The 26,485-nt window shown below is 38.9% G+C and overlaps 1 protein-coding gene across 1 annotated transcript; it reads right to left on the bottom strand.

Moving 5' to 3' along the window:
- Positions 1 to 11,681: 11,681 nt before the first annotated feature.
- ptger2a (prostaglandin E receptor 2a (subtype EP2)) lies at positions 11,682 to 24,260 on the bottom strand. The gene is made up of 3 exons (XM_005945151.3): positions 24,012 to 24,260; positions 20,128 to 20,974; positions 11,682 to 13,260 (listed from the first exon to the last, which is right to left on the bottom strand). Exons 2-3 carry the CDS (start codon positions 20,971 to 20,973, stop codon positions 12,985 to 12,987), a joined length of 1,122 nt encoding a protein of 373 aa, XP_005945213.1. The 5' UTR covers position 20,974; positions 24,012 to 24,260; the 3' UTR covers positions 11,682 to 12,984.
- Between the last annotated feature and the right edge of the window lie 2,225 nt (positions 24,261 to 26,485).

Here is a 26,485-nt window from a genome sequence, read left to right as displayed (position 1 = left end):
GTAGGGCTGAATATACACCAAACTTCAGGTTCAACCCTAAACTAATACAAAATCAGAATAAACACAAAACGCTGGGTCAACGACCCAGGACCATGACAATACAGGATTTAGAACAATGTATGCTCCCTTCAAGATCTCTTTTTTCAGTTAAGGCATTTATGGAGTGTTACTGAAATGACCACATTAAGAGTCTATGATCTCAAATCTGAAATCATACAGATCAAGACTGGACAAAGTGTATGAGCACCCCTAAGGATGAGTTATGGTTCATAAAAACTGTACATACAGTGACCTCATTACAAACCACTATTATAATACAAGAGAAAATAAAGGAACTTCTAAAAGGTCCTCTTAAGAGTTATAGTTGCAAATGTGAGTACTGAGCAGGAAAACTAAAAAGGATGCTGGAGTTTGGAAGACCGAGCCAAAGGACAAACATCCTAATGTCAAATAGTCTGAACTACTGTCTGTTTGGAAGTGTTCTTTTTCCTCCCAAACAGACGTGTGAATGAGATGAAAAGAAAGATTTCTAAATGGTTTGGGAAAGCCAGTCATAGATTCCATTGCATGTTGTAGCAAGACCATCAAAGTTACAGCAGTGAGCCAACAACCAGACCTGTCAGTATGTTTCATACAGTTAGTTTCTGTTCAGCCAATTCCCCCCCTCCCCCAAAAAAGTGGGAGATGTGTCAAAATTAGTACATCTAAAAAGCCGGTTGTGTCTCTCTTACAAACCTGTTTCCTGAGCTCCCCCATGTTTACATTTGTTTTTTTTTCTCCACTACATGATAGTGCAGATAATTTCCCCTTATCTCTTCCATGTTAAATGTTATATAATCCTTAAAAACGTTTGTCTGGATCTGCACAGCAGATTAGATGCAACCAGCCATTGGGTATCTGGAATGAATATATTACAATTTTGAACAAAACTGTAATATATTCAATTAGTGGTGGTCTGTGTTACGGTGATCAGTGGACAAATGGAGCATACTATCTTCACTATATCAAGACCTGAAGGGCAAAACGGATGGAATCGTCTGATTTAGTGTAATTTCATCTTATCTTTTCATGTATGTGAATTAAACAGGAAGTTGAAAAAAATTTAACTAACACTAGGGGTCCAGTTGGCCCCAGTTCCCTATACACTCCCAGTTCAATTCAGTTATTTTATATAGCGCCAAATCACAACAACAGTTGCCCCAAGGTACTTTTTGGTGTAAGGTAAAGACCCAACAATAACACAGAGAAAACAGAGAAAGCCTCAGAAATTAGATGTGAGCATAGCTGGACTGGCCATTGGCCCACCGGGCAACTGCGGAGCTTACACAGATTCAGTAATATTAGCAAGTGGTGGAGGCCAGCAGATGCAACACGCTGGCAGGTGGATGACGGAAAGGCAGGAGGAGCAGAGACCCGAGGCGGTGAACTGAACTTCAGGTAAGACGTTATGACCTGCAGTCTATCTGGGTCAGATATAAACCAAGTTTAGGTGGTTTATTTTCGTTATGCTGACTTTTTACAGTCAGTTACAATAACTTGTACTGCGTACTAGCTAGCATGACGGAGTTTCTATACAGCTGGGCGGGTGCTATGATGTTACTGATGTTGACCTTGTTTTATCTTATTTTATTCATAAGGTTAGTTAGTAGAGTTGCCAACCGTCCCGTAAAAAAGGGAATCGTCTCATATTCAGAGAAAATATTGCTCGTTTTGTAATGAGCTGAAAAGGAACACAGTTTGTCCCGGACTTCAGCTACAATGAAAAAGATACAAAGCTGGATTTATTCTGTCTTTACGCTGTCAGCTGCCTCTTCTTCTCTCATTCTCTCCCCCTCCCTCTCCTGTTTCTACTTCAATCATGAACCTGATCAATGATCAGCTGATCGGCTTTTCTCTCTTGTTTATTTATCGCCCACTTTGCGCCAGAAAGAGGAAACCAGCGGATGTCGCGCTAAACAACAGCAGCACGTTTAAGCTTGATCAGCTGTTGTTAGAATTTATTTAATATTAATTTCTAGTATCAGCTGATGTTTGCTGGAGCCACAGCTGTAAAGCTGCTGGTCATGATATCGTTTGGTTATCTGGTGAGAGGGAAACATGAAGATGAAACCAGGAGATGTCCTTACTGAATCATCAGAGCTGAACAGGTGATGGAGAAACAGGTTTACCTTTTAGGTGACATGAATGAGTTGAAGGGAAGTTATGAACTGTTTCTGAGAGACAAATAACACCAGGATCCTTTTCTAAGTAGCTGACAGCTGGTAACTGTGCAGGGGCGGGTCTAGCAAAGTTTTGCCAGGGGGGCCAGGTAGGGCATTAACAGGGAAAGGGGGGCACAAAGAAATACTTTCTTATTCTCATTTAAAATGTCTAGCTTTTAATAAATAATTATCTGAATCTTACAACAAAGTTTTCATCTGATGTAAAATGTATAGAAATCCATTATTGTACATAGTAATTTTTTTTAGGGTCCCATCATAATTTCTTCAGAAGTAAGTATACTGTATATGATGCCAGTATTTTCCCACATTTTCTAGATACTGTACCAGTACTGTGTGTAAAATGCCATCAAAAAGTCAATTAAGTTTTATTCTTTCTCACCTGTCTTTCTATCTCCTTTCACTTTTTAAAGGTTGCCATGTTAGAAAAAATATTTTGCCCTGCCATGCTGTTTATTGATGTGGCAAATGAATGGTTTATGAAAATATATCTAAATCTGTCATCAGTAATCAGTAATGATCATGTCTCACCTCTAGTCTTCTCTGTCTTAATTTCAGGTTTTCACCATGTGTTGTAGATAGTTCAGGAGGTTAACTCGACCAAGCAGTCTACTTTCGGGTACTGTTTAGAATACCAGAATAGGGAGGATGGTGTAGGTTTAAGTTTATTAGACTGATACATATATACCAACAAGACAGTGTACATCACTGTGACAACAGCGTTTGTTTTCATTCAAAGGCTTTATGGTTTTTCCTATAATACCTGGTGGGCCGGTCTCTAGTCAAAATGCCCGGGCCGATTTTTTGTCCCAGTCCAGCCCTGGATGTGAGCCAGGTGGGAAGGAAACCCCTTTTAACAGGAAGACACCTCTGACAGAACCAGACTCAGGGAGTGGGAGCCTTATGAAGCGCCTTGAGGCGACTTTTGTTGTGATTTGGCGCTATATAAATAAAATCGAATTGACTTGAATCTGCTGCGACTCATGAGGTGAGGGGAGGAAGACAGGACAAAGACATCGTATAGATGAGAGCAAGATATAAATAACAACCATGATAAAATGTCCAGTTTTAATAGAGAAATAAACAAAATGTTATTTCTCATGTTACTAGTTCTTAGTCTCATGTCTTGGTTCCCTCTTGTGTTGTGGTAACCTTGGTTTGGTCTCTTTGTGTCCTTCAGTCTGTCATGTTTGTTGCTTGTTTACCTTTTGTGTATATCAGGTTTGTGTGTCTCTACCTCAGTGTACATGCTTCCTGTTTTAATTTTATGGTCTCTCGCCTCATGTGTGTTATGATATGTTCAGTTCTGCTATGTGTTTTTTTCCCAGGTGTTTCCACTTCTCCTAATCGCCGTCTATACAGTTTCTGTCTCCCCTTGCTGATTGTCAAAATGTCTCCCAGCTTCAGTAGTCCTGTCTCCTAGTGTTGGTTCCCAGTTTAGGTTTCTGTTAGTGAGAATTTTCAGTTTCCGTCTGTATGTTATGTCTTACCTTTATTTTTTACTGTAACTGCCTAAATAAATGGCTCGCTTTTTGTTTACTTCAGTTTGTCTCCACGTGTCAGCATTGGGTCCTATGTTGTGCATTTTCAGCCTCATAGCTTATTTTAGATTTCACTAAAACTGAATAGCAGATTCATTTTATGTAAAACATCAGTTTAAATTGAGGTCTAAAGCTGTGCATTTTTAGGTGTGTGGCCAGTTTAAGTGACAGATGGGTGAGTTTATGCATTCATGGTCCCTACTGCTTATGCTAAATGTCCAGTTCTACATGATTTGGTCATTGAAAATCTTAATGATCATTATAACCAAAGTCCTTTTAAAGATGTTCAGTGGTCCAATGGTACAATCTTATTTCCTCCACACCTTTCCCCCCCCTCTTTTACGCACACAAGACTTACAGAAGCAGTGTTGACAATTAAACACCGAAGCTTGGACAACATTTTAATTGCACTGCAAGAGGTAATGTCACTAAACAGCATGTAGATCTACTGAGAAAGAGCAAAATTCGGGAAAGGAGTACAATTTCAAAAGGTCTCAGTAAGAAATATTTGTTTTTCAGCAGGTTTAGAAGTTGCTTTGTGGCAGCCTTTTAATATTGATGTTAGGTTTGCCTTTAAATTCAAATAAAAATAGACTTTATCTCATGCCAGCGTGTGAGAAGTAGCACAAGTGTGTGTGGATAATTTCAAATTCCTAAAAGGTCCCCTGGTATACCAGATTCCATGTGAATTGTTTTTATGATTTTGATCAGCTATAACATAAAATGGTCATTAAAATGTAATGCACATACTATTTCAGTTGTGTGGTCTCTTATTCACACAGAAGGTGTAAATGGTGATATTTTTTTCATACGACCTAACTCACCGCCTGCTCACTCTTACAGCAGCCTTAATAAGAACATTTCACTGTGGAAGTGTGTTTTTTCAAATATCTGGGGTGCATGGTAAGTAAACAACATATTCATTTCTGTTTTTATCCTCCCTTTATCTGAATTCCTGTCATTCAGTACAATACAGATAAGGATATGCAACACAGATGTTGGAACATGTCTGTCAAAGCCAAAACTTTACAGGTAAGCCCTGTGTAGTTGCTGTTGCCATGGGGTAACGGCATACTTGTACTTCAAGTTCTTTTTTTCGATTCAGGGCTGTTAGTTAGATACCTGAAAAAACTCTGTGGTTAACCCAAGCTTTACACATTTTACACATTTTTACACACGTAGGTAATGCCGTGGGTATGAGATTACAGAGGTTTCGGGTGCATGAAACATCAACACATGAGCTTGCTTTGGTTGGTGGAGGTCAAATGATCTGAAAAATACAAATACGCAGAGAGTGAAAAAAGATGAGTGAGGTTAAGAAGAAACACTCAGAACATCCTGGGAATCCACTCAACAGACTATTATTGCAGCATAACTAAGGGATGGTTCACTGTCACGTTACCAGAATTCTAGTGTCTGGTGTCTTTACCTTACAATTTACAGCATCTAGACATTGTTGTTGTTGTAAATTAGCACAAGATAAGTAAAACTGAATTGAATTGAATCTGCAAACTGGCTTTTTTTTCTCATGACTTTTGCTTCAACAAGCCATTTAGCCATTTAGGGGCCTCAATTTGTCAGCTGCCTGAGGAAAAGCAGGCCTCTTAATTAGATACAGAAGAGGAGGAGAGAAACCTTTTAAATGAAGCTGTGTTTTCTGCAGCGTTTGTGTTTGCGGTTTCAAATATCACATACATTCACATTGTGACAGGATGCGATTTCCGGAATAAAAGCCTTGCAGACACTTTGAGCAGTTTTCAAAGCTATTAGCTGAAGAACGTCTCCAAATTATAGTGAGGACGAAGGAGATGAGTGCCAGTTTTCAAATAGAAGTCTATGTCAGACTTCTTCTGGCAGTTACCTGACTTTCTCATTGGTTATATTAATATAACTGGGTTATGACTAACAATACTGCAGCAGTGAGAGCATCACGTATTGTAGACTTCCTTCTTAAATTACACAATCATAAGCTGTCAATGTGTTCCCGGACTTTTACAATATAAGGAAGCTTTTGTCACCAATGTCACCAGTTATAGATGGACTTTGACACTAAAGAAACCCTACACGGTGGTAGAGTTTGTATGTTTCCCTGACCCTGGATCGATTTCTCCAGTTTCTGCCCCACAGTGCAAAGAATGAATGGTTATTTAGTTATTTGGTGATCCTAAAATTGATTGTGAATGTGTGCATGGGTGTTCCACTTGTGAGAGTTAGTCCTCTGACTGATTTACAACCTAGGGTTTACTCTGCTTATTATATATATATATTATAATATATATATATATATAATATATATATAATACATACATAATACATACACATACTATACAACATATAAGCATACATTTAATATATATAATAGTCATATTATTAAATACTATTATAGTATATATATATTATAGATATAGTATATTATCTATACTATATATGTATGTATGTATATATGTATATATATATGTATGTACCGGTATATATATCTGTATGTACATAAGCTCAGGCATGACTTTTTTTCATTAAGTTAACAACTTGTTTTTCCTCAGAACTAATGAGGTGTGAAATTTGCATATTAAAGCAATATTGTTGATTATTCATCAGCAACTTGAAATTAAGTGGGTGATTACACATGATGGGAATGCTGGTTGACTAATACCAATATTACTCATGAGGAAGTGGTTTCAGGTTCGAGTTTTACTCGAAATACTACACAAAGTTAAAAAAAAGGGGGGGGGGGGATCTAAACCACAAGTTTACTGAAACCTAAAAGCAAATGTTCCTAAACATCATTCTTCCACAAAAGACACACTGTAAAAATGCAGAGTGGTGTATAACACAGTTCAGAATAATCCTTATTTATATTATATAGGCCTTGATGCAGCACCTCACCCACTTTTAGCTCTTCTCCCTCCAAGGCCACCCCTGCTTTAATCCAGTTTGCTTTTGATTCACTTTTTCTTGTAAAGCGAACAAAGGTGGGTGGGGGATTGGGGCTTCTGTGACTTATATCTCATGTTAAGCCTATGATCTCTGTTGACATTATGCAGATTCAAGAGTAGGAACAGTCTGAAACTAAGTGTGACGTAACGTGTGTCTTACAGGAATTACTTGTGGACACACTGACCGCATTACAGTGTTTGCAATTTTGGCCGTATTTAATATGAGCATAAACATGGGCTAGTAAAATAAAATCAAAGCTAATAAACACCACTTAAAGCTAATAAGTTCCAAATAAACGGAGACAGGGCTGAAAATGCAAGATCAACTGCCAAGAATCTGCCCTGCATTTTGCTACGAGCTGCCAACCAGGAAATGCAAAATGATCTTACTTCACCTGTGACAAAATAAGAACCAGGAATCTTGACAGTTTATTTTTGTCTTCGTGTTCCCACCAGAACTGAAATGAAAGCACATGGCTATAGCCTGTTCGAAAATAAGTGATTTTTCCCCAAAACTTTAAACGGAAATTCTGGGCCTCACAGTCTTTGAACCACAGGCCACACTGTTGTCGCTTTTGCCTGTACTTTCAACCAAACACAACTTTTCCCACACATTCAGATGTGAAAGAGGTTAGACCTCAAAAATGCTGAGTTGTTGTCATTTCCTGGTAATTACTCAGCTTGAGCTTCCTTTTAGCTTTTATCTGCTGCTGCTGCTGCTGCTTTTGTCTCCCTATTCCACTCCGAACCTCATATCGAGGTTTCTGATTTGTGAGTCAAGCTGGCTGCCTCCTGTGCTTTAATTTCCCTCCAGCATGTGAGAAATCAGATCAGTCTTCTAGTCCTATTAGCTGTGGATCAGTATCGTTTGTAATTCTACCCACCATCCTTCGGGTAAGCCCACAGCACTACGATACCACTATCTGGAATTAGCAATCTATAAAACACAAACACAAAGTAAACACACATGGGAGCTCCTTCCTTCCTTCCTCTGACCTAATCGAAACACAACAAGAAGAGATTATAAAATTAACCAGACAGGGTTAATTAATCAGTTTTCAATTTTGCAGAATAAACTTAGTTAACGCTAATGTGTTCCTGATGTCTGGTCTGCTGACTAGACATTAGCCGTTTGTTGTTGGGACATTAACTAACAGAACACATGGTGGAATACAGGTAATTGTAAAGGGAAATGGCATTCCTATCAAGTGGAATCAAATGATGTGAGCTTTCAGTGATGACAGTGTGGGTCTGACTCATGAATTAATTTATTATTGGTTGACGTTTGTAGATCGAGGACTTGGTTGTGACGTGCCTGACTGCTAATTAGTGTGTTTCTAGTAATTAAACCATGTCTTAAGTACTATCATTAAATCAAGTTGGTATACACACTGATTGCTGATGTTTTAATGGAACATTATTATATATTGTGGTTCCAAATGTCCTAAAAATGAAAGTACTGTGTTAATGGCTTGGTTCCACTGTGTTGTCTACATTGGCCACCATGGAAAAATGTATTCCCCCGTCAAACATGCTAGTGGTAGTGCAATGGCCTTCGGCTGCTTTACTGCTTTTGGATAGCTGTTTTTACTTAATAAATTAAAGCAACATTGAAAAATTGCAATTTGTTATTTCTGTGGGTTAGCTCTGGCTAATATTAAAATTTGTTTAGCAATCCGAAACATTTAAGTTTGATAAATATGCCCACCCCCACCAGTGTTTCCTGTTCTGACTTGTTCAAATATTATTCACATTTCCTGGGCAGTAGCGCCTCTCATTTAGGACAAAGCTGCAGCAAATCAAGTGCTCTTCTGCCAGTTTCACAATTACCCAGCTAAGAATAAATTAGCAACACAGTATGTTGGTTAGCACTGTTACATGATGGCAAAAAGGTTCTTATTTAAATAGTTGGGGCCTTGTTGTGTAAAGTTATTCACCCATGCTTGCATAGGTTTTGGCCCAAAGCAGGAGCAATCTTTTTCCATTTGCATTCCACAATTCATTTGGGTGCACGCTGGAATATTACCTTCAAAAGCAAACAATATTAGTTAAATGGCCTTTGGAGTGTCTAAAAATAAATTTAAATGAATAATCTCACATTTCAATGTAATACAGCGTTTTTTGTCTCAAATCTGAGTCAAAGGAGCTTGCAAAGAAAAGCGTCTGGACTTCTTTAAGTTGCTTGAAGACGTTTCACCTCTCATCCGAGAAGCTTCTTCAGTTCTAAGGTCAAATGGTGGAGAGTCCCAGATATAAACCTAGTGGGAGTGTCCCCCCACAGAGGGACAAAAGGACCCTCTGCTGATCCTGAGCCAAGGTGTGAAACTGGGTGTGGGTCCCAATCAGCCAGAGTTTCGGGTGAGTTCATTGTGAAACCTGGCCCCACCTTATCATGCGAATTCCTGAGATCAGATGGCCCAGGATGTGAGTGGGCGTTAAGGCGTCTGGGAAGGGAACTCAAAACTGGATTATAGATGGCAGAGAGTTGGTGTCGTAAACCCCCGCCTCTGTTCAAAGATGGTCGCTCACAGTGGACATAGATGGCTTCTTTCACTCCTCTTTCAAACCATCTGTCCTCTCTGTCCAAAATGTGAACATTGGCATCCTCGAAAGAGTGTCCTTTATCCTTAAGATGCAGATGGACTGCTGAGTCTTGTCCTGTGGAGGTGGCTCTTCTGTGTTGTGCCATGCGCTTGTGAAGTGGCTGTTTGGTCTCTCCAATGTAGAGGTCTGGGCATTCCTCGCTGCACTGTACAGCATACACCACATTGTTAAGTCTGTGTTTTGGCGTTTTGTCTTTCGAGTGAACCAATTTTTGTCTTTGCTGGGTCTGAAATGCACCGGGATGTCATGCTTGGAGAAAACTCTCCTGCCTCAAATCTGAGGCAAAGGCTCAATATATGACTTGCAGAATTTTCCAAAATATGTTAAATATTTTTGCACTTGTTCTCAGGCTGTATTTAGTCTGCCTCAGTGGTTTCAACTCGGTTAAACAGATGTTTGAACAGGCCTCAGGGGTAGCCCAATAAAGTCACTGTGGCCCCTCAATTGAATTCTATTGATACACTGTAACTATGAGTTAGATTAAACCATATAATTTGGTAATGAAAACTAGCAAACTCAATTTAGTAATTTACTTCACAGTTATTTAATATTTCTGCAGTGATCATGGGCCTGTGCAGGTCAGACTTTTTCCCTCTCAAACAAGGGCATTCATCTCCCCGCTTTGTCCTGACCGTCTTCTGCTTTACCAGGACAGATCTTTTAGCACCTTTATAACATAGCATATATGGTTGTACGTTGCATCCAAAAGTAAGAGAGCTGATCATAAACAAAGCAGAAGGTCTTGGTATGTAGTTTTAGCTGCCATATTCGACTCTGTTCTCTACATCTGGAACCCATCCACATACTGCATATAAAAAGTGTGTGTGTGTGTGTGTGTGTGTGTGTATGTGTGTGTGTGTGTGTGTGTGTGTGTGTGTGTGTGTGTGTGTGTGAGAAAAGTTACAAATCTGGTTGCTCAGAATACTTGGTAGATGAGATGTTTATTTACACAAGCCATAAAACACACACACAAGCTTGTGCGCTCAGTGCATTCAATTTCATGTACAGTACTTAATTACAGAAAAATCCAGGTAGGTAGCATTCAGGTTTGACATTACATTTGCTGTCTGTCACACAAGCTGATACATATCACAGGCACACTGACGCAAAGACTCACATACACACGCTCATTCTCAAAATCACAAGAGAACACATTGGCATTAGTGCACACAGAAAGAACACATTACCACTGACAGGAAGCAGTAAGTCTCTGTCGTAAACACTGAACATATTGAGCCTGAGCTAAGAATCAACAACATACCAGCAGAGGCAATAAACTGCAGATTTTAACAACACAACGGGCAATTCTCACAGTGATGCTCACTGAATCTTCTGGCCTTTACCACACATTTCTGTGAACATTTTTCCACTTTGTACTCATTTGAGCACCAAACTATTTCAATTCCTAAACCCAGTCACGTCAGTGGGAGAATTTTCCCTTTTTTTGAGAGATAATGGCAGGAGAGCAGGCAGAAGTTTGCAGTAGCTTTATTTTATTCCCCAGGGTTCCTTTAAGAGAAAGATACTGTGTAATTCAACCACATATAACTTTTTATCCCATTGAAAGTCTGCAAAAAAACAAAGTGGAGAATACTACCCACATTTTCCAAGAAAATCAGTAGTCATCTGATTTCAGCTGATTTGCTAAAAGTGACATCACTGTTGTGTAATGGTGGGTGGCTGATCAGTAAAGCGCGTGAGCTGTGTAGGCTAACTGCAAAAATGATTAATGCAGGGTACAATTCTTAAGGACCTGAAAGGAAACTTACATTGGAAACCTTTGCTTTATCAGCTGAATTTCTAAGAGGATCTTAGCTGTGAGCCCTAATTTAGAAAGATGTCTTGTTTCAACACCAGATTGTTACTGTAGGAGACACCCTTCAGTTACAGGTTACTTCAGATACAGTAAAGTTTTATTCAACCGTATTTCAGTCAGAACCACTATAGTCAAAAGTTATGGAAGGGGATTAGGGCTACAGGAAAAAAACAAAAAACTAAAAAATGGGGACGTGTTTTTATTTTGTTTTTTTATCTCTCAGAATTCCAACTCTTTTCTCAGAACTCTGGGGGTGGGGGGGGGGGGGGGGGGCGGGAGACCTACCGCTTTTTTACCCCCAATGCCCTTATCCTCTTCTGTAAAAAGTTTTATGCATAAATTAGAAAATGTGTGTCAACGTTAGATAGAAAGAACTTTGAGAAGCACAGAAAAACTGCTTGTGTGAATGACGCAAGTTTATAACATTTAAATGGACTGTTTTTTCTCTACCTGAACACTCAAAGCACCTTTCCATTTAAAGTTACAGTCGTTCCACACTATGAAAATAAAGATAAATTCAAAGAAATCATTAAACGCCCCAAACTATGAAATTCATGTCCATGAGAACTTCTGAACACAACTGTTTATTGAAAGCTAGAAGATGACCCCAAATAGGACATAGCAAACACAAATAAAACAAAAATCACATCATCGGCTTAGAAGGTGGAGTTGGGTAGAGATGAGTTGGATACATAGCAACTTTAGCCAGACTAAAACCCAATAAATGGCGTGGCGTGGTTCATATTCGCCAAACAGGTGTGTAAAAGGGTATCATCTCAAACCAGATGTAGGGCTAAAGCTCAAGACTTCAGATATTTGTTGTGTAAATATTTATAATGAAAACTTTGAGACAGGATTTATAAATGGCCACTGCATATTCTTTGTATTGTGCATAAAGATGCATTTGCACGTGTATTTAGTGAACTGCTGCCAATAACTGTTTGCCATTACAGTGATAAATACTGAATGTAATCAGCCATTTCTTTACAAATCACGCAGCTGACATAATTTAATCTACAGTATCACTTAAGGCAGAAAAGGTATGTTTATGCTATAATAGTTAACATATAAACCTACCTGGTCTGGAAAATTAACTTGATCACATTATTTTTAATTATTTTGTCGTTAATAAGACCCACTTTAAAAAGTACCCTAAGTTCATAAAGTGCATCAAAAGCATTACAATAACAGCCATGTGTCATGAGATTATTGATCCGCTTTTCCTTAACAGTTTAAGAAGCTTAAATCAAAATACATTTGCACATGAAACCTTGCTGTTAATAACATGGTAGTGTATCCTGTATACTACACACTATACATAAAAAATAAATACTGTAGCTCTCTACCTTTTTTGGTTAAAAGATAGCTTAATCTAAGACTCTGTAGGCATCCTGCCCTTTGACTTTTCTAACATCAATCTGGCAGCCTAGATTAAAGTACGAGGTTTAGACTCTCAGGGTTGATAAGAGAAGTATCAAAATACCAGTGATCAATATTTGTAACGCACTTGCAGATTGTCTATGACATCACTGCCAAACTTTAGATATTTCCTTTCCCATCAGCAGCCATTTTTCTTTCATTCATAAAGAATGCAAGTCATGAGGGAGACAAAATCTCCGGAGAAGTCAGTGTGCATTTAGCTGAAATGCTAGAAGTGTATGGAAATGCCCAGTAATTGGCAAGAGACGGCCCGAAACTGATAAGGCTGCTTAGAAGTTCTTATCAGCTTGATGGCATGGACCATTACCCAAAAGAAACACTGCTGTGACCCAGCAAACTTCTGCAGCTTCGGTGCTCAGGTAGGACAGCGCACAGTCTACTTTCATGTCCAGTAAACATAAATATCAAGTGATAGCAAAGCACTGCTGCAGTCACATATTTTTTACTGAATCAATTTGCTCCGTGTACAGCGTTGGCCGAGACAGTTCTAGTTTGGCATTTTCTTTAGCCAGCGATGATTTAAACACAGATCCTCTCTGGTCTATCAGGGTGGACTGGCAGACAGAGGTCCAGCAAAAGTGCTGAACACCAGGGGAGAGTAAGATGAAGACCCAGGGGTCGACGATGGAGTTGACGGAGATGAAGCGGAGAGCAATCAGGTCTGAGGGGTGATCATTCTCGCCATTGTAGTTGATGTACACTCGAATCTGAGGGAGGAAAGAGGAAGCAAGGAGTGAGGATAGAGAGATTATGAAGATTCCAAGGTACAATCTCAAAGCGAACATCATGAGAGAAAGACACAGCACAGCTAGCATCCTGGTTCCAAATCAAACATTAAGGCTTTAATAGTAAACCATCACATAAAGACAGTTTGATATAGGGGGCTGAATTTGACTTAATTTTAATTTAATGCTGCCTGCATGTGGAAGGAGTTTGGAATCATCTTGACAGTGAACAGTGCAAAAGCCAGCCAACATCCAAAGAAGAAATTACAAGAAAGCCAATGTTGTAGAACAAAAGTGGTAAAAAAAATACTACGAATGTTCATGTTTTTGCATTATTGCTCTAGCTAGCAAAATCACATCCGCTTATACTAGCCCATTTATTTATTTATCTATGCAGAATCTGTGGCTCTACTATATATTGATTATTTTGATTATTGAGGAAATACTGTTGGGACATCTAAGAAACTGGAGACTTTTTCTTTGTTTCTTCCAGCGAGATTAGCATGATAGCAATCAATCCAACGGCGAAAATGTTGCTGGCGAGTGGACTAGTGCGAGTGCTGTAAATTTTTAAAAAGGTGGAGAAATGGTCTCCACTTACACAAGAGGCTGAGGATAGAAGCCCAGATCTAAACTAGATTACATAATAACCAATGATAATTTGGGCTCAGTTTATCTTACAACCTGATCTCATTATGCATAGTTTTAATTGTTTCGGTTTTAGTCTGCATAACTGATTTCTCAAAAATAAATAGCACTACAATTTATCCCTAGTAATGCGCACACAAGATATTTTTACTAACTAATGTTCTACATCAGGAAGAATATTTAAATTTCTTGCAACTCCCAAATATGGGCTCTCATGCTTATTCACTCAGTTTACAGACAAAAATAACAATAAAATGAAAGTATTCTTACATATTTCAGTTTTTTAGCTCATCCTACCAATAATTCAAGAAATCTCCACCATTTTCAAAGCACATAGATACTTCGGGCCGTTTGGATAAACAGACCAAATATTAAAAATGAAACTCCGTACTTTCTAACCTAAAAACCAAACTAAAATCACACTCTAACTACTCTTGTGGTAGTTCATGATGTACTCGTGTCCCCCCGTGTTTTAGGACATAAATTTTCCTTTTTTTTTTAATGTTCCAGGATATAAAGTTCCCTCCTTTAACTTTGTTTGCATGAAAAATATTTCTCAGGCCAATCACATATCTACTGATATAGTTAACTACTTGGTTAAGGTTAGGTAATAATAAGCAGTTTGGTTAGCTGTAGATGGTCTGGATAAAAATCCTCTCTAAAGAGTCTCAAATATATGATCTGCAGGTAGGAAACATGCTTCCAACTGAAGCACCTTTTAAACTCGACTGAGTTCAAATTCAGATCTTTTCCGTTTTTGTAAGCTCACCATATGATTTTCATCTGCCTCGGTCTACAACCTCCAACCTTGTTCAAAAGACAAAATCAAAGAAAGGTAGTAGAAAAATTGATGTATTATAAAGTACTTGAGCTTTTAAATACAGCTGCTTTCATTAACACCCCTTAGGCCAAGAATGAGCATCAAATTACACTAATTAGTTCCTCCTTTGCAGCTGGAATGTCAGTGAAATTAGCCACTGCATTTATTGGCAGGAAGAAGCAGTACATTCCCTCAGCATATAACCACAAGGTTGAGAACCAGCATGTTAATACAATCCATGGAAGCTGTGACTAGTCTGCAGGTTTAGAAATGACTGCTACTCTCTCTCGGGGATTGAGGGGAACAATATACAGTTAAAAGGATCAAATAACAACGGACAATAACCTCCTAATATTTTACATGCTCGCTGTATTCCCTAACAGTGCTTCTCTTATTCACTTCCTGTCCTCCACCCACCCTTTTCTCTTTCTCTGAAATTCTTTTTTTATTGCTGTCTACAAGTTTTTATTTAGCGCTTTCTCTTTTGCTTTCCACTCTACATTTGTGTTGGCACCTATGAGAGCACTCAATTTATCACCTGGAAATAAGGAGTAATTTGCATGAAAAATTTGCAAGAAAAATCAGCATGTATTTCAAAAATACAAATGATGAAGGAACAATGTGAACAACCTTGGAATAAAACACAAAATGTGCCTTTTGCGTGTTCTGTTCTTTAAGTGCAAACCCCAGTGCCATTTTAAACAAAGCCAGATGGGATCATTACTCTGATTAGTGACAGCCTTCACCATGTGTGAGAAACGAGAATGCGAGGAGACAGAAGTCAGACTTTCACCGTGAGCCCACGTTTCTCTCACAGCACCAACAGGAAGCGTTGTTGCAAGTCTTTGAGGGTATTGATCAGAGAACTAATATCATCTGTTTTAGTTTCATTTCGAAGAGCAAAATGTTACACAGCCACAGTGTATGCTGAGCAGATACTGAGTCAGAGGTGATGACATTATTAATTTTGCCCTCATGATATCGTGTTACTTATTAATGTTGGCTAGCGTTTTCAAATTTTAATGCGATCACAGATAACCACATCATCTGTCCACGATTTCATATCCGCAGAAAAATGTAATATGATCTTGCCATGTGGCTGTGTGTATTTGATATCCTGACTGTGGTCTCACATTACAATCTGGACACCCAAGAGTATATACAGTATATCATTGTGTCCTTGGGAATCTCACAATCATTTTGCAAACATGAAAAACCTTAAATATTTATTCAAGCCCCACCTTCTTGAGCTACAGTCATTATTAGAGAACTGCTCAGTGATGACAGTCACAACATCAGATCTTATCAGTGAAAAGGGTAGCAGTTTTATCACTTTAAAATACACTTGGCTTGAATGCTAACGTATGACTCTACTTTGAAGGCAAACCTCCATCTTCAATGTGTGCTGCACTTGATAATTTGCACTAACATTCGGCTAGTATTTGCAGGCCAACATGAAAAACTACAGGCAACTATGGCAATCTGCTAGGAACCAAAGCAATGACTAGGAAGCTTTTGGTGCAACTACTTCTTTGCATCCAACTTCACCCAAGCGACCGCCAAAAACCAGCGAGCGGTGGTAAAAAGGCTGATGACTCAGCCATTTAAAATTGTTGCCGCATAATAGCTGAACATGACTGACATGAAGATGCAGTCTGTCCAACAGAATCACAAACTTTTTTTCTATTAAAAAAATACAGAATAAGTTTGCATCTAAATGACGCCATCAAGTCACCATAATCATACACCCTAACTAACAGCTTTGCATGGTAAAATTAGCAGTTTTGTCAATGTCGTCTGGTGGAGTTCAAGAGTTTGACTTGTTAAGAAGCGCCATCTGAAACCAGGAAAAGCACTGAAAATGTTCAACATATAACATACATTTAAACTGATATCAACACATGTAAGTTTACTTTCTTGCTAGAAGGCAATACTGCATCGTTGATGGTGTTAAAAAAGACTACTATGGGTAACATGTAATTAAAGCAGATTATCCCCAACTAAGTGAAAACAATTTACTCAGAGAATATGATAAAAATCTTTAAATGGTTCTATGGACTGAAAAAAGGCAACCCAGTTCTGGAGATATACATCATCAAATACATATTTTATTTTATGTCTCTCCAGTAAAAATAAAACCACCAAAATTTGACTCTTCATGTATTTGGAATTTAGCAAACTTACAAATTTAGTAGGGGAACAAATAATTATTTCCCCCACTGCGTTCTACTGTAGCCCAAGTAGATTTCCTTCCTCCCTCATGTCCCTGTTTACCCTCGCTGTACCAAAAGTCATGCATTTCACTGAGTTGCCTGTTGAGGCAGTGAAGAAACCTGATCTCAGTGTCTTGTACCTGCCTACAGAATTCTACATCTGGCTGCAGTTGTCTGACAGTTGATTCTCATTAACACAATTAGAAGCTGTCAAAATGTTCATCCTGTGATGATTACGCTCCTCATTAGTGTTAAAGACATTTTTTTTAAAAGTCCTGTGTATGAATAGCTTATGTTACAAAAGCACTAGAAATTTTAAGTGAGTGGATGTGTGACAATTTGAGGGATTTACATAACGATCAAACAATAACTGTTAAATGAATAATACTCCTTGAGGAACACTCTCTGAAGGGCTCTGCTTGTAAGAACACGGTTCATAAATTGTCTTCTGCCTTGGCGTCGTCTGCTTTTTATATTGTGGCTGATATTAAGTTAAGTATAATGCACAACTTGGCAGACACTGCAGAGCTGAAGGTCATGACTCCGTATTTCAGGTCAGAGCTGAGAAGCAACAGCACACGGGATGGCACTTTAGCACATAACCGATATCTGCAACAAAGTGCATGATATGCACTTTGCATCATATTGCATCATATTCTGCTGGGAAAGCTACTCATTTAGCATTTAAAGAACAAAGTGACGCTTAGGAAATCAAATGTTTCTCATATGTCTACTTTGTAAACATGCTAAGCTAGTCAGAAATATCATATAACAAAGTCTAACAACATAGAGGTTTTGTTTTTGGTGTTTTACTACCATCCCCTGAGCAATCATCTGTGATGTTGTTACAAGTGACATTTCTAATTGCACTTGGAAAGACAGATACTCATGATCTTCTCATTACAGCCTGAATCCAAATTGCTTTCTGATGACATTACTGATAAAATCTTGAAGGTTGCTTCCAGTTACCGAGCATACTGCAAGTGAAGCTTGCTGTTTGGAATGATAACTTGACCTTAAAACATAACTTCTATTTGATGGGGGGTCGGGGGGGGGGGGGGGGGGGGGTTTGGATTGTAGTCTTGGACATTTCATTATCTACTCACTATTTAAATAAAACTTAAGTATAATAATAATGACAATGATTATGTGTTAGTCCCCGTAGGGAAATTATTCTTCTGCATTTAACCCATTCACCCAGTGAAGCAGTGGGCAGCCACCAGTGTAGGGACGGTACCTTGCTCAGGGGTACCTCAGGGTAGCTGTTCAGTGGATTTGAACCCCCAACCTTCCAATCATGGGGCAACCACTTCACCTACTGAGCTATCCCTAAATATGTGAATCAATATGTGATGGAAGAAATCATTAGGAAAAATATAGCTTGGGATCATAAATAGCTTTATAAATATCTTGGATTGATTTATTTTTAATTTAATAATTTCGTAATTCAGAGTTGTGGCAGTGCAGAAGCCTGGCCAAGCTGTAATAAACCCTTTCACATAGGAAGTGGCATGTGCTGTGCTGCGATCTGAAACCCAGTCTTTTCTATGGCTTGCGCCATGCAGTTTCCTGCTGTTTTGAGCAAAGCATAGCATAAGTTTGCCGGGCAGGGAGCACTTGTGGAGGCGTGGCTCAACACAAATTTCTGGCTGATCATTCAACATAGCCGTTAGTGCAGCGCATGCTGGAAAACACCCTGAAAAACTCACCAGTCTATTTTATTCATGCATCCATCCATGCATCTATCCATTCATTCTCTTCCGCTTATCCTTATCGGGGATAACTTTTCAGACACAATTTCTCTGCTGTAGCTGCTTAGTGGCAAAGTGCCTAAAGATACCATTTAAGTTTTCTGATATGTAGACAAAACACTGGTTTATCCCTTGAGTTAGGTAGTTTTGTATGCTTGAATGATTCATAGGCCAGTGTTACGTGGCTTAACAAAAAAAAAAAAATCAAAAACAAAACAAGACAAGACAAAAAAAAAAAGTTAAAAAAGGAAAGATGTGAATATTTTAGCAAGCCCCTGTACACAAACTGAAGTGCATCATCTTTGGCTTTAAAATAGGCAGCAGCTTCACAAAGGCACTACAGAAATTCCTGTCTACACATTGGCGTCAAAGCAACCGATAATCTACTGCAATGTTTATAAGTATTGCATTTCCACCAAGTGTCCACAGAGAAACAGTTACATTTGCATATGTATCAGACTTCACACAATAAACAGTATCGGCTGTGGGTGACATTTTGATACACATCTGATAAGACAGCAGTTTTTCAGCAACCAGGCTAAAAAAACAAAACAAAAAAAAGTTTTATCTTTCAATCCGTACTCGAGATCAGATAAGCTGAAAAGAGATGCATATACATGAGTTGCATATCAGTCAAACCGCAAAGCCAGTACTTCGCTTTCCTTTTGTAAATAGGTAAACATTGTCTCTAATTTTGTATAAGTGGAACGTGGTTTGTGTTCTAGGGGGTCTGAAATAGTGGTAGTGTAGTATTAAGGTAATGTGACACAGTGTGAACCTAATAACAAGTACTCTAACCAAAATATCACTATTACCAAAGTGTATAAAGGATATAAAGTGTCAAAAAAGACTAGCCTGTAAGCCTGCATGACCAACAATGTAGCACAAAAACTGCAGTGACCTAATCAGGCCGGTCACAAATAGTAGACAAGGGATGTTAAACATGTGGTCTGGCGGGCAGAACCAGACAGCTAAGAGTCAGTTCAGTGAAGGGTCTTGCAATTGTGAAAATTGTAGGCATTGAAGTAAAAAAAATGTATTTATTTATTTATTTTGTCTACGGAAGGAGGCGTTGACCATTCCTATTGGTCCCCACTCCCTGCTGTAATTAAGTGGGAGAAGGGACATATTTAGGGATGGGGAGAAAAGGACCCCAGTGCCCATCTGACCCCACCACAGAGAAAAAAACTACACCCGCCCTAACATTCAGTCAACTCCCAGACTACATAAGACAATAAACAACAAGGTTAAGTCCATCCTCCACCTCTGGTAGATTCATCCACCTATAGAGTGGTCTCCTCAAAAGAAGAGACAAAAAAAACTGAATTGGCCATGAGTGGCTCCTAGGGATTCAGTTCAGCCCAAACAAACTGATGAACAAAGGTCATTTGCAGAACAACACTCCATTGTCACTTACCACTAGTGGTAGTGTACAGATGATAAAGATAACGGTCATGACGACCATCATGGTCAGATGCTCCACCTCCTCTGACATGGACAGAAGCTTGCGCTCACTGTTGGATCTCATTGTGGACATCACTGTGCCATTTCTCCTCCGGCGCTGGTACATCCTATACAGCTGGTACACCACAAAGGCGTTACACACTACAATGGCCACCACGAGCACCAGCATAAAAGTGGCATACAGAATGGCATAGGCTTTGTTCTGTGGTTTCACTGCATTCATGTCAATGAAGCACCATGTGCCCGGGCAGTATTGTACATATCTCCCAAATCCAGCAAAAGGGAGGAGACAGAATATCATGCACAACAAAAACACCAGCAATATTGTGATGTATGCACACTTCTTGGTGACATGCCGGCTGTACAGGTAGGGGTACCCAATGGCAAAGCATCTTTCTAGTGCTGTAGAGAAGAGGAGCAACATGGTAGCCAGGCTGAAGAAGGTCATACTGGCACCAAAGTACGAACACAATCCGCAAGTTTTAGGCCTCATACCAATCAGGGTTAAGTTGCGCGAGTATGAAACCAGCACTAATGGGCTGACCAAACAGGTTCCAGTCAAGTCCGTAACCACCAATGATGTGATGAGGATGTGGAACAAGCTGCGATGCCATGTGCCTCCACTCCTTACGTTCCTGCGTCGCCGTATTTCCAAGATCACCAGGGCAGCTACGTTTCCAAAGATGCCTATAGCAAACATGGAGGCGCTGATCAGGGGGTTCACAGGAGGGTTAATGTGGTGCTTGAAGTGGCATGTATCGTTGTCTACATCTATCCTTGAGCAGTTGCTTTCACCCATCCTGTTAAACCAAAAATAGGAAAAGAGATCTGTGAGACGTAGTCTTGACAACAAATTTTTTTTTCACTATTATTAGCTTGATCAAAATGATTGGTGAAAAATGTCTTAACAAAATACAACTCAATTGATATAAGTACTTTTAACAGAGTTCCAAATAACACTAGCAAAATTGTATATGGGAATTATTATTACACTATCAGTATGTATTATTTACTTTTAAGAAAACGGAAAGAACTAGACTCCGCAATGCCTTTCTTTCACTGTACCATCGTGGCCCTCATCAGCATACAAAAGTACAAAGAACCAACCATGTTTAGTATGAGCCAATGCCACGGTGACAGTATATACAGTCTGGTACAACAACTTTGCAACAAATTATTAAGACTTAAAAAGATGGTGCTCAACAAATTCAGTTAGATTAAAATAACTGAATAAAGATACACTGTTGTATGTAACATGTTACAAAGTAACATGATTACAAAGTAACGTGATTACAAAGTAACGCTTGACTGTAATCATATTAGAGTTTTCTATAATGCAGTAAAGTAAATTACTGTACCAACTGCATTATAAGGCTAACACAACTTCAGCTCTTTGCAAGCACCTGCACAGACAGCATGCAAACACAAATCTAGCCAAGAACCCAGAGTGATGATAAAGCCGAGCCCATGATGACTCCAGCACAGTAACCAGGCCCCGAATTTCCACAGTGATGGGCCATCAGCCTGCAGCCTCCATTTCTACCTGTTTTTGTTTCTAAAATAGAATTACTGGCGATTCTACTTTAATGTTTAGGCTGGTTTTCATCTTTGTTTGGCTTTGTGTTTATAAGTAAAATGTAATTATGTTTTACAGAGTAACGAAGAAAGTAATATGCCAAGCAGTCAAATTACTTTCTCCGGCATCTAATTTCATTCCATAGTGCATTCTTTTAAGTCGAGTAAAGAGGAATGTGTAATGCAAGTGTAATACATTGCAAGAAAGGCACTTTCATACACATATTATGTAAAGAACTCAAGAGATTGGGTCTCCAGAGCTATGTAGCCCTAAAAAGACCACTTATCAGTGAAGCTAACCAGAAGAAAGGCTTCAATTTGATAGGGAGTGAAAATATTGGTCTCTACACCAGTAGAAAAAAAGTCACATAGTCTAATGAGCCCAGTTTTACCCTGTTCCAGGGAAATCGGAACATCAGGGTAAGAAATGAGGCATATCAGGAGCCCATCATGCATAGTGCTTATTTTACAAACCTGTGGAGGCGTTGTTATGATCTGAGGTTACTTCATGCGCCCAGAAAAAAAAAACTAGGTCAGATGATTACCTAAATATGCTTAATGATTTTTCCATGAATTCATTTCTTTCTTCCCTGATTCTGTGGCTATATCCCGAAAGCTACATACTATCCTTTTAAATTGTGAAAGAGTTGTTCGGGGGGCTCAAGACATCATTTTCACATACTGTGGCCACCACTGACTCCAGACCTTCACATCATTCAGAATCTTTAGGAAGTCCATGTGTGTCCATGTGACATCATAAAAGCTAAAGTCAGGTCAACGATATAATAGAGTGTATGATGACAAACAAAATGAAAGGGCATGATAGATTCCCCTCCAGAGAAAAACAAACATGCTACATAACTCAACTACGCCCAGTCATAGTCATCTTTCATGTTTGCAGTTGCTCATGTGTTTTGTGGGTGAAACCAAACTGCTGGCAGTTGAAGACAAACTCAAGTCTGTGCAAAGGAAAAACTAAAGGCCTACAAATCTCTTATCCAGGACTTTTAATACAAAGATTTGTTGATTTATGGGTGTAATGTAAATGATAAAATACTGGCTTTAACAACAGAGCAATATCATAAAATATACTGAACTAACAGAAGTAATGCATGCAGCTCCAGCAGGTGCCTCAAACTCTGTGTCACAGTTGTGGCTTAATAAGACAAGAAAAAAGAAATCATGTTTTCGTGTACTAAACCACTCGACAACTGCATTAAAACTGTTGGTTTTAATGTTCATTTTAACATGATGAGGGAACATGAACCTCAACACATGATCTTCACAGCAAAGCAAATTGAATTCTGACTCAGCTTTAGGGAATGCTCTAAGCGCTAAGTTCCAGCAGTTTCAAAATGACTTTCATTTGTTTAACTTCCGCTCACTGGTCCAAGAAAATCCAGTGTTGGCTGCCAAGAATGTTTACTGGTGTCATTTAAATTCACACCATTTTGACTGAAGCCAATAACGCTGATAACACATGGCGCACACTTGATGTTTGTAGGACTGTCTGACCTTACTGACCGCACGCATGCTGTGCGCAAAGGAAGATCCCCCCCCCCCCTCCCATTTCTCCTTTTTTACATTTGCAAAAATTCCACTAGTATATCTTTTGGAATTGTGAAACCCAAAGTTGTTCCTCTTTTTCCTCAGCAGTTAAGAGATATCAGCTGACAGGCAGAAAATCAGAAAGTGTATCTCAAGGTTTCACACAGTTACTTTTACAACGGCTGTGCTGATTTTTCAAAGTCTACGTCTGCATACTAATATTTGCGCCGTTTGCATGACTTTCTGTGGGTGTGATTGCCTTCACTTCCACTGGATGTGTAACAGGCTCACTTGCTGTGACTGATTACGCCCGCTGTTACTTTGGGCTTCAGATGCTCTTGAACTGATTAAACAGCTACAAAAACAACGTTGGGAGTCTGATGTGACCAGGTTTTGGTTCTTGGATGAAGTTCTTTGAAGATTTTTCATGAAGTCAGTTTTTGACAGCTATTTAAAAAATTCTGGAAAAATGTGACTTTATTAATTAACACGCTTTAATGAAAACAAACAAGCCGGCTTCCGTTTAATTTAATATCGATGACTTCTTGTAAACAAGACACGGCGGTTTGCTGTCTGGTTTCAAAGTATTTATTTAATTGGTAAAAAGATGTTTGAAGCATGTGACGAAGGCTTTCAGTTACATCATTCACACTCAAGAAAACAACGCGACTCTCCCTCACAGAAGCAACACATCCAAAAAAATTAAGTTCTCACCTGCTTTTTGACTTTCCTTCACTAGTGTAGAAGTTTGTCGTTTATCAATGTCCCAGTCGAGTCGCAATGCAGGTAAAAACACAAGAAAATACCCACCGTATATTCCCTCTTCTTTCACTTACGGCGCCGCTCTGGATTCAAGGTAAGTTGGTGCGAGAGCGAGGCGCGCGCTGCTGTGAGAGTCAGGCATGAGTGGACCCGGGTAAAGGGAATCGTGCGGTGACGTCACACCCAAAAGGTCCACCCACGCAGTGAATGCGTGCCCGTGCAAGCCTTACCATAAAAATACTGTTAAATAGCGCTCACTGTGAGTTCAGCTGCAGAACAGTCTTTGTTCAGTTTGTCTGTCAGACTGCAGTCACGTGACGGGGATGATACTTCCCTGTTTAAACAAGTCATGTAGCTTCACTTTGGTAAGAATGACAACCGATCACTCCTAAGTTAAAGAAAGTACCACAGAAGCGAATTATCTACATTGTTTGTAACATTATATGTCTTTATTTTTGGAAATGCTGCATTATACTAACAAATAGGTTATTTAAGGAAGAAGGGGTTTCACACTAGCCTTCAACTGGCTTACAATGTTTTTAGAAACAAGGCCACTCTCCAGATTGTACACAAGACTTTTAAATGCGACAAGCAGCTATTTTGGGGGAACTATTGTAAAAAAAATTTTTTAAACAAACAGCTGTAGCACTAATGTGAAGTAATTATATAATGTAATCTGCTCCCTTTCTTTCTGAAGTCCCTAAAGCAATATTACATGACATTATTATTCATGGTGAGTTTCCAACACTAAAAACAAAAAGAAAAGTTATAGCATGGACTGTTTCCTGTCTGATAAAATGACATGTGTGTGTGTGTGTGTGTGTGTGTCTGTCTCCTGCTTTTATCTCGAATGTACAATTAGGAGATTCAAAGAAAGATGTCTGTTTTCCCATATGTAGGGTTTGTGTATTCTTTTGGGGTTTGTTTTTTTCTTCAAATTAATGTACATTTGAGGTGAGTTTCCCAAGAAGATGAATAAAAGTGTTTGTCCCGTATGAATCAGTATAAAAAAACCAAACAAATCAAACAAAAAAACTGTAGAAAAATTCCATGCCAATACCAATACATCACTTGATAAAACAGATAGAAGAAGAAAACAGAATAAATGCCAAACAAGATCCAATAATCTGCCTTTATTGGAACATGTTGCCATCGTTGGACATTGTAAGATTAAGCTCAATGGGGATTTCAGGTCAGTGAGTGACTTCTTTACCATTTACCTTTTTTCTTTTTCTTTCTTTTCTTTTTTCTTTTACAATTCATCTCCTCTGGTTTGAAAAGCCTTGTAATCAGCTAATGTCTAAAGCACACGTGCAACCACAGAATTGTATCACATATAATCTCCTGCCCAACACCTCAAATTCTAAATGTTATTTACAGTTTTCACAGCTCACACACAGAAATTTTACACACCCTTCCTTCCTGCCTGCATGGTCTTTCTTCCTTTTTTAAAAACTCTTTCTATCTCTCGCTCTCTTTCATATTGCAGATCTTGTAGCTTCCACTTTTATTTCCTGTAATACCTTTCGCTTCCCTTACAGCTTGTCTGCTCCCATTTTGTTTCCTTTCCTTTCTTTTTTCTACCTTTCCTCTGTCAGCACCTTTTCCATTATGTCCTTTTTCTTATCATTTCCCCGTCCTTCTACTTTTTGCCCTTTTACAGTTGATTTCATGCTTTCTTTGATCACCTAACCATTACAAATTAAAAGACTTAATCACAATTTTCAGCTTATAGATACAAAACCTACAAATCCAGATTTTTCAAGTAACAGCCTCACCCGTGAGTCGATATTGATCCAAGCAAAGGATTTATAAATAGCAATCATTGTTGTCTGTCTTTGCTCTTTATTTAGAACCATTTCAATTATTGATCAAGGTCTTGATCCACAAAGTCTATGTCCTGCTGCTCTGGTAAACAGCCTTTGTTGGGAGTTTGGCATCAGTCAAAGTGCTGACAGCTGCTGTACAAATTGTTAGTGTCTCGTGATTTCTTTTCTGCACAAACACACACAAGCCCCACTGCTGTCAACAGGATACAACTGTATGTGTGTGCTTTGCTGTAGCCTGCTAATGGTCTGTGTTTGAATCATTGATGAGTTCATCGATTTGTTTTTCTTTTTTCAGTGAATATTGACTTTCACAGCTGAAGCATAAAGAACTGACATCCTGTAATTACACACTGAAACAGTGAAAAGCAAAACTGAAGATGAACACATCAAACCTTCTAATCACACTATGGGAAATGCACTTTGTTATATATGTGTATTTATTTTATGGCACACGGTCGTCCAATTATAAATATGGGATATAATTGCATGTGGGTCTTCCTTTATTACATGATAGACAGACGGTTTAAAATATCTGTGTGTGTGTGTGTGTGTGTGTGTGTGTGTGTGTGTGTGTGTGTGTGTGTGTGTGTGTGTGTG

The sequence above is a fragment of the Haplochromis burtoni genome, unplaced genomic scaffold, assembly GCF_018398535.1.
Source record: "Haplochromis burtoni strain Fernald_Lab_line unplaced genomic scaffold, NCSU_Asbu1 Contig_443, whole genome shotgun sequence".
Classification (NCBI taxonomy): domain Eukaryota; kingdom Metazoa; phylum Chordata; class Actinopteri; order Cichliformes; family Cichlidae; genus Haplochromis; species Haplochromis burtoni.
This window is presented reverse-complemented; position numbering and strand designations above follow the sequence as displayed.

What these genes read in the sequence shown, in the direction of transcription:
- ptger2a (XM_005945151.3), bottom strand. Translation starts at nt 20,973, where the DNA reads ATGGGTGAAAGCAACTGCTCAAGGATAGATGTAGACAACGATACATGC. An exon ending in TCTGTACACTACCACTAGTG is followed by an intron (nt 13,261 to 20,127) that starts GTAAGTGACAAT and finishes TTCCTCCCTCAG; the next exon opens with ATTCGAGTGTACATCAACTA.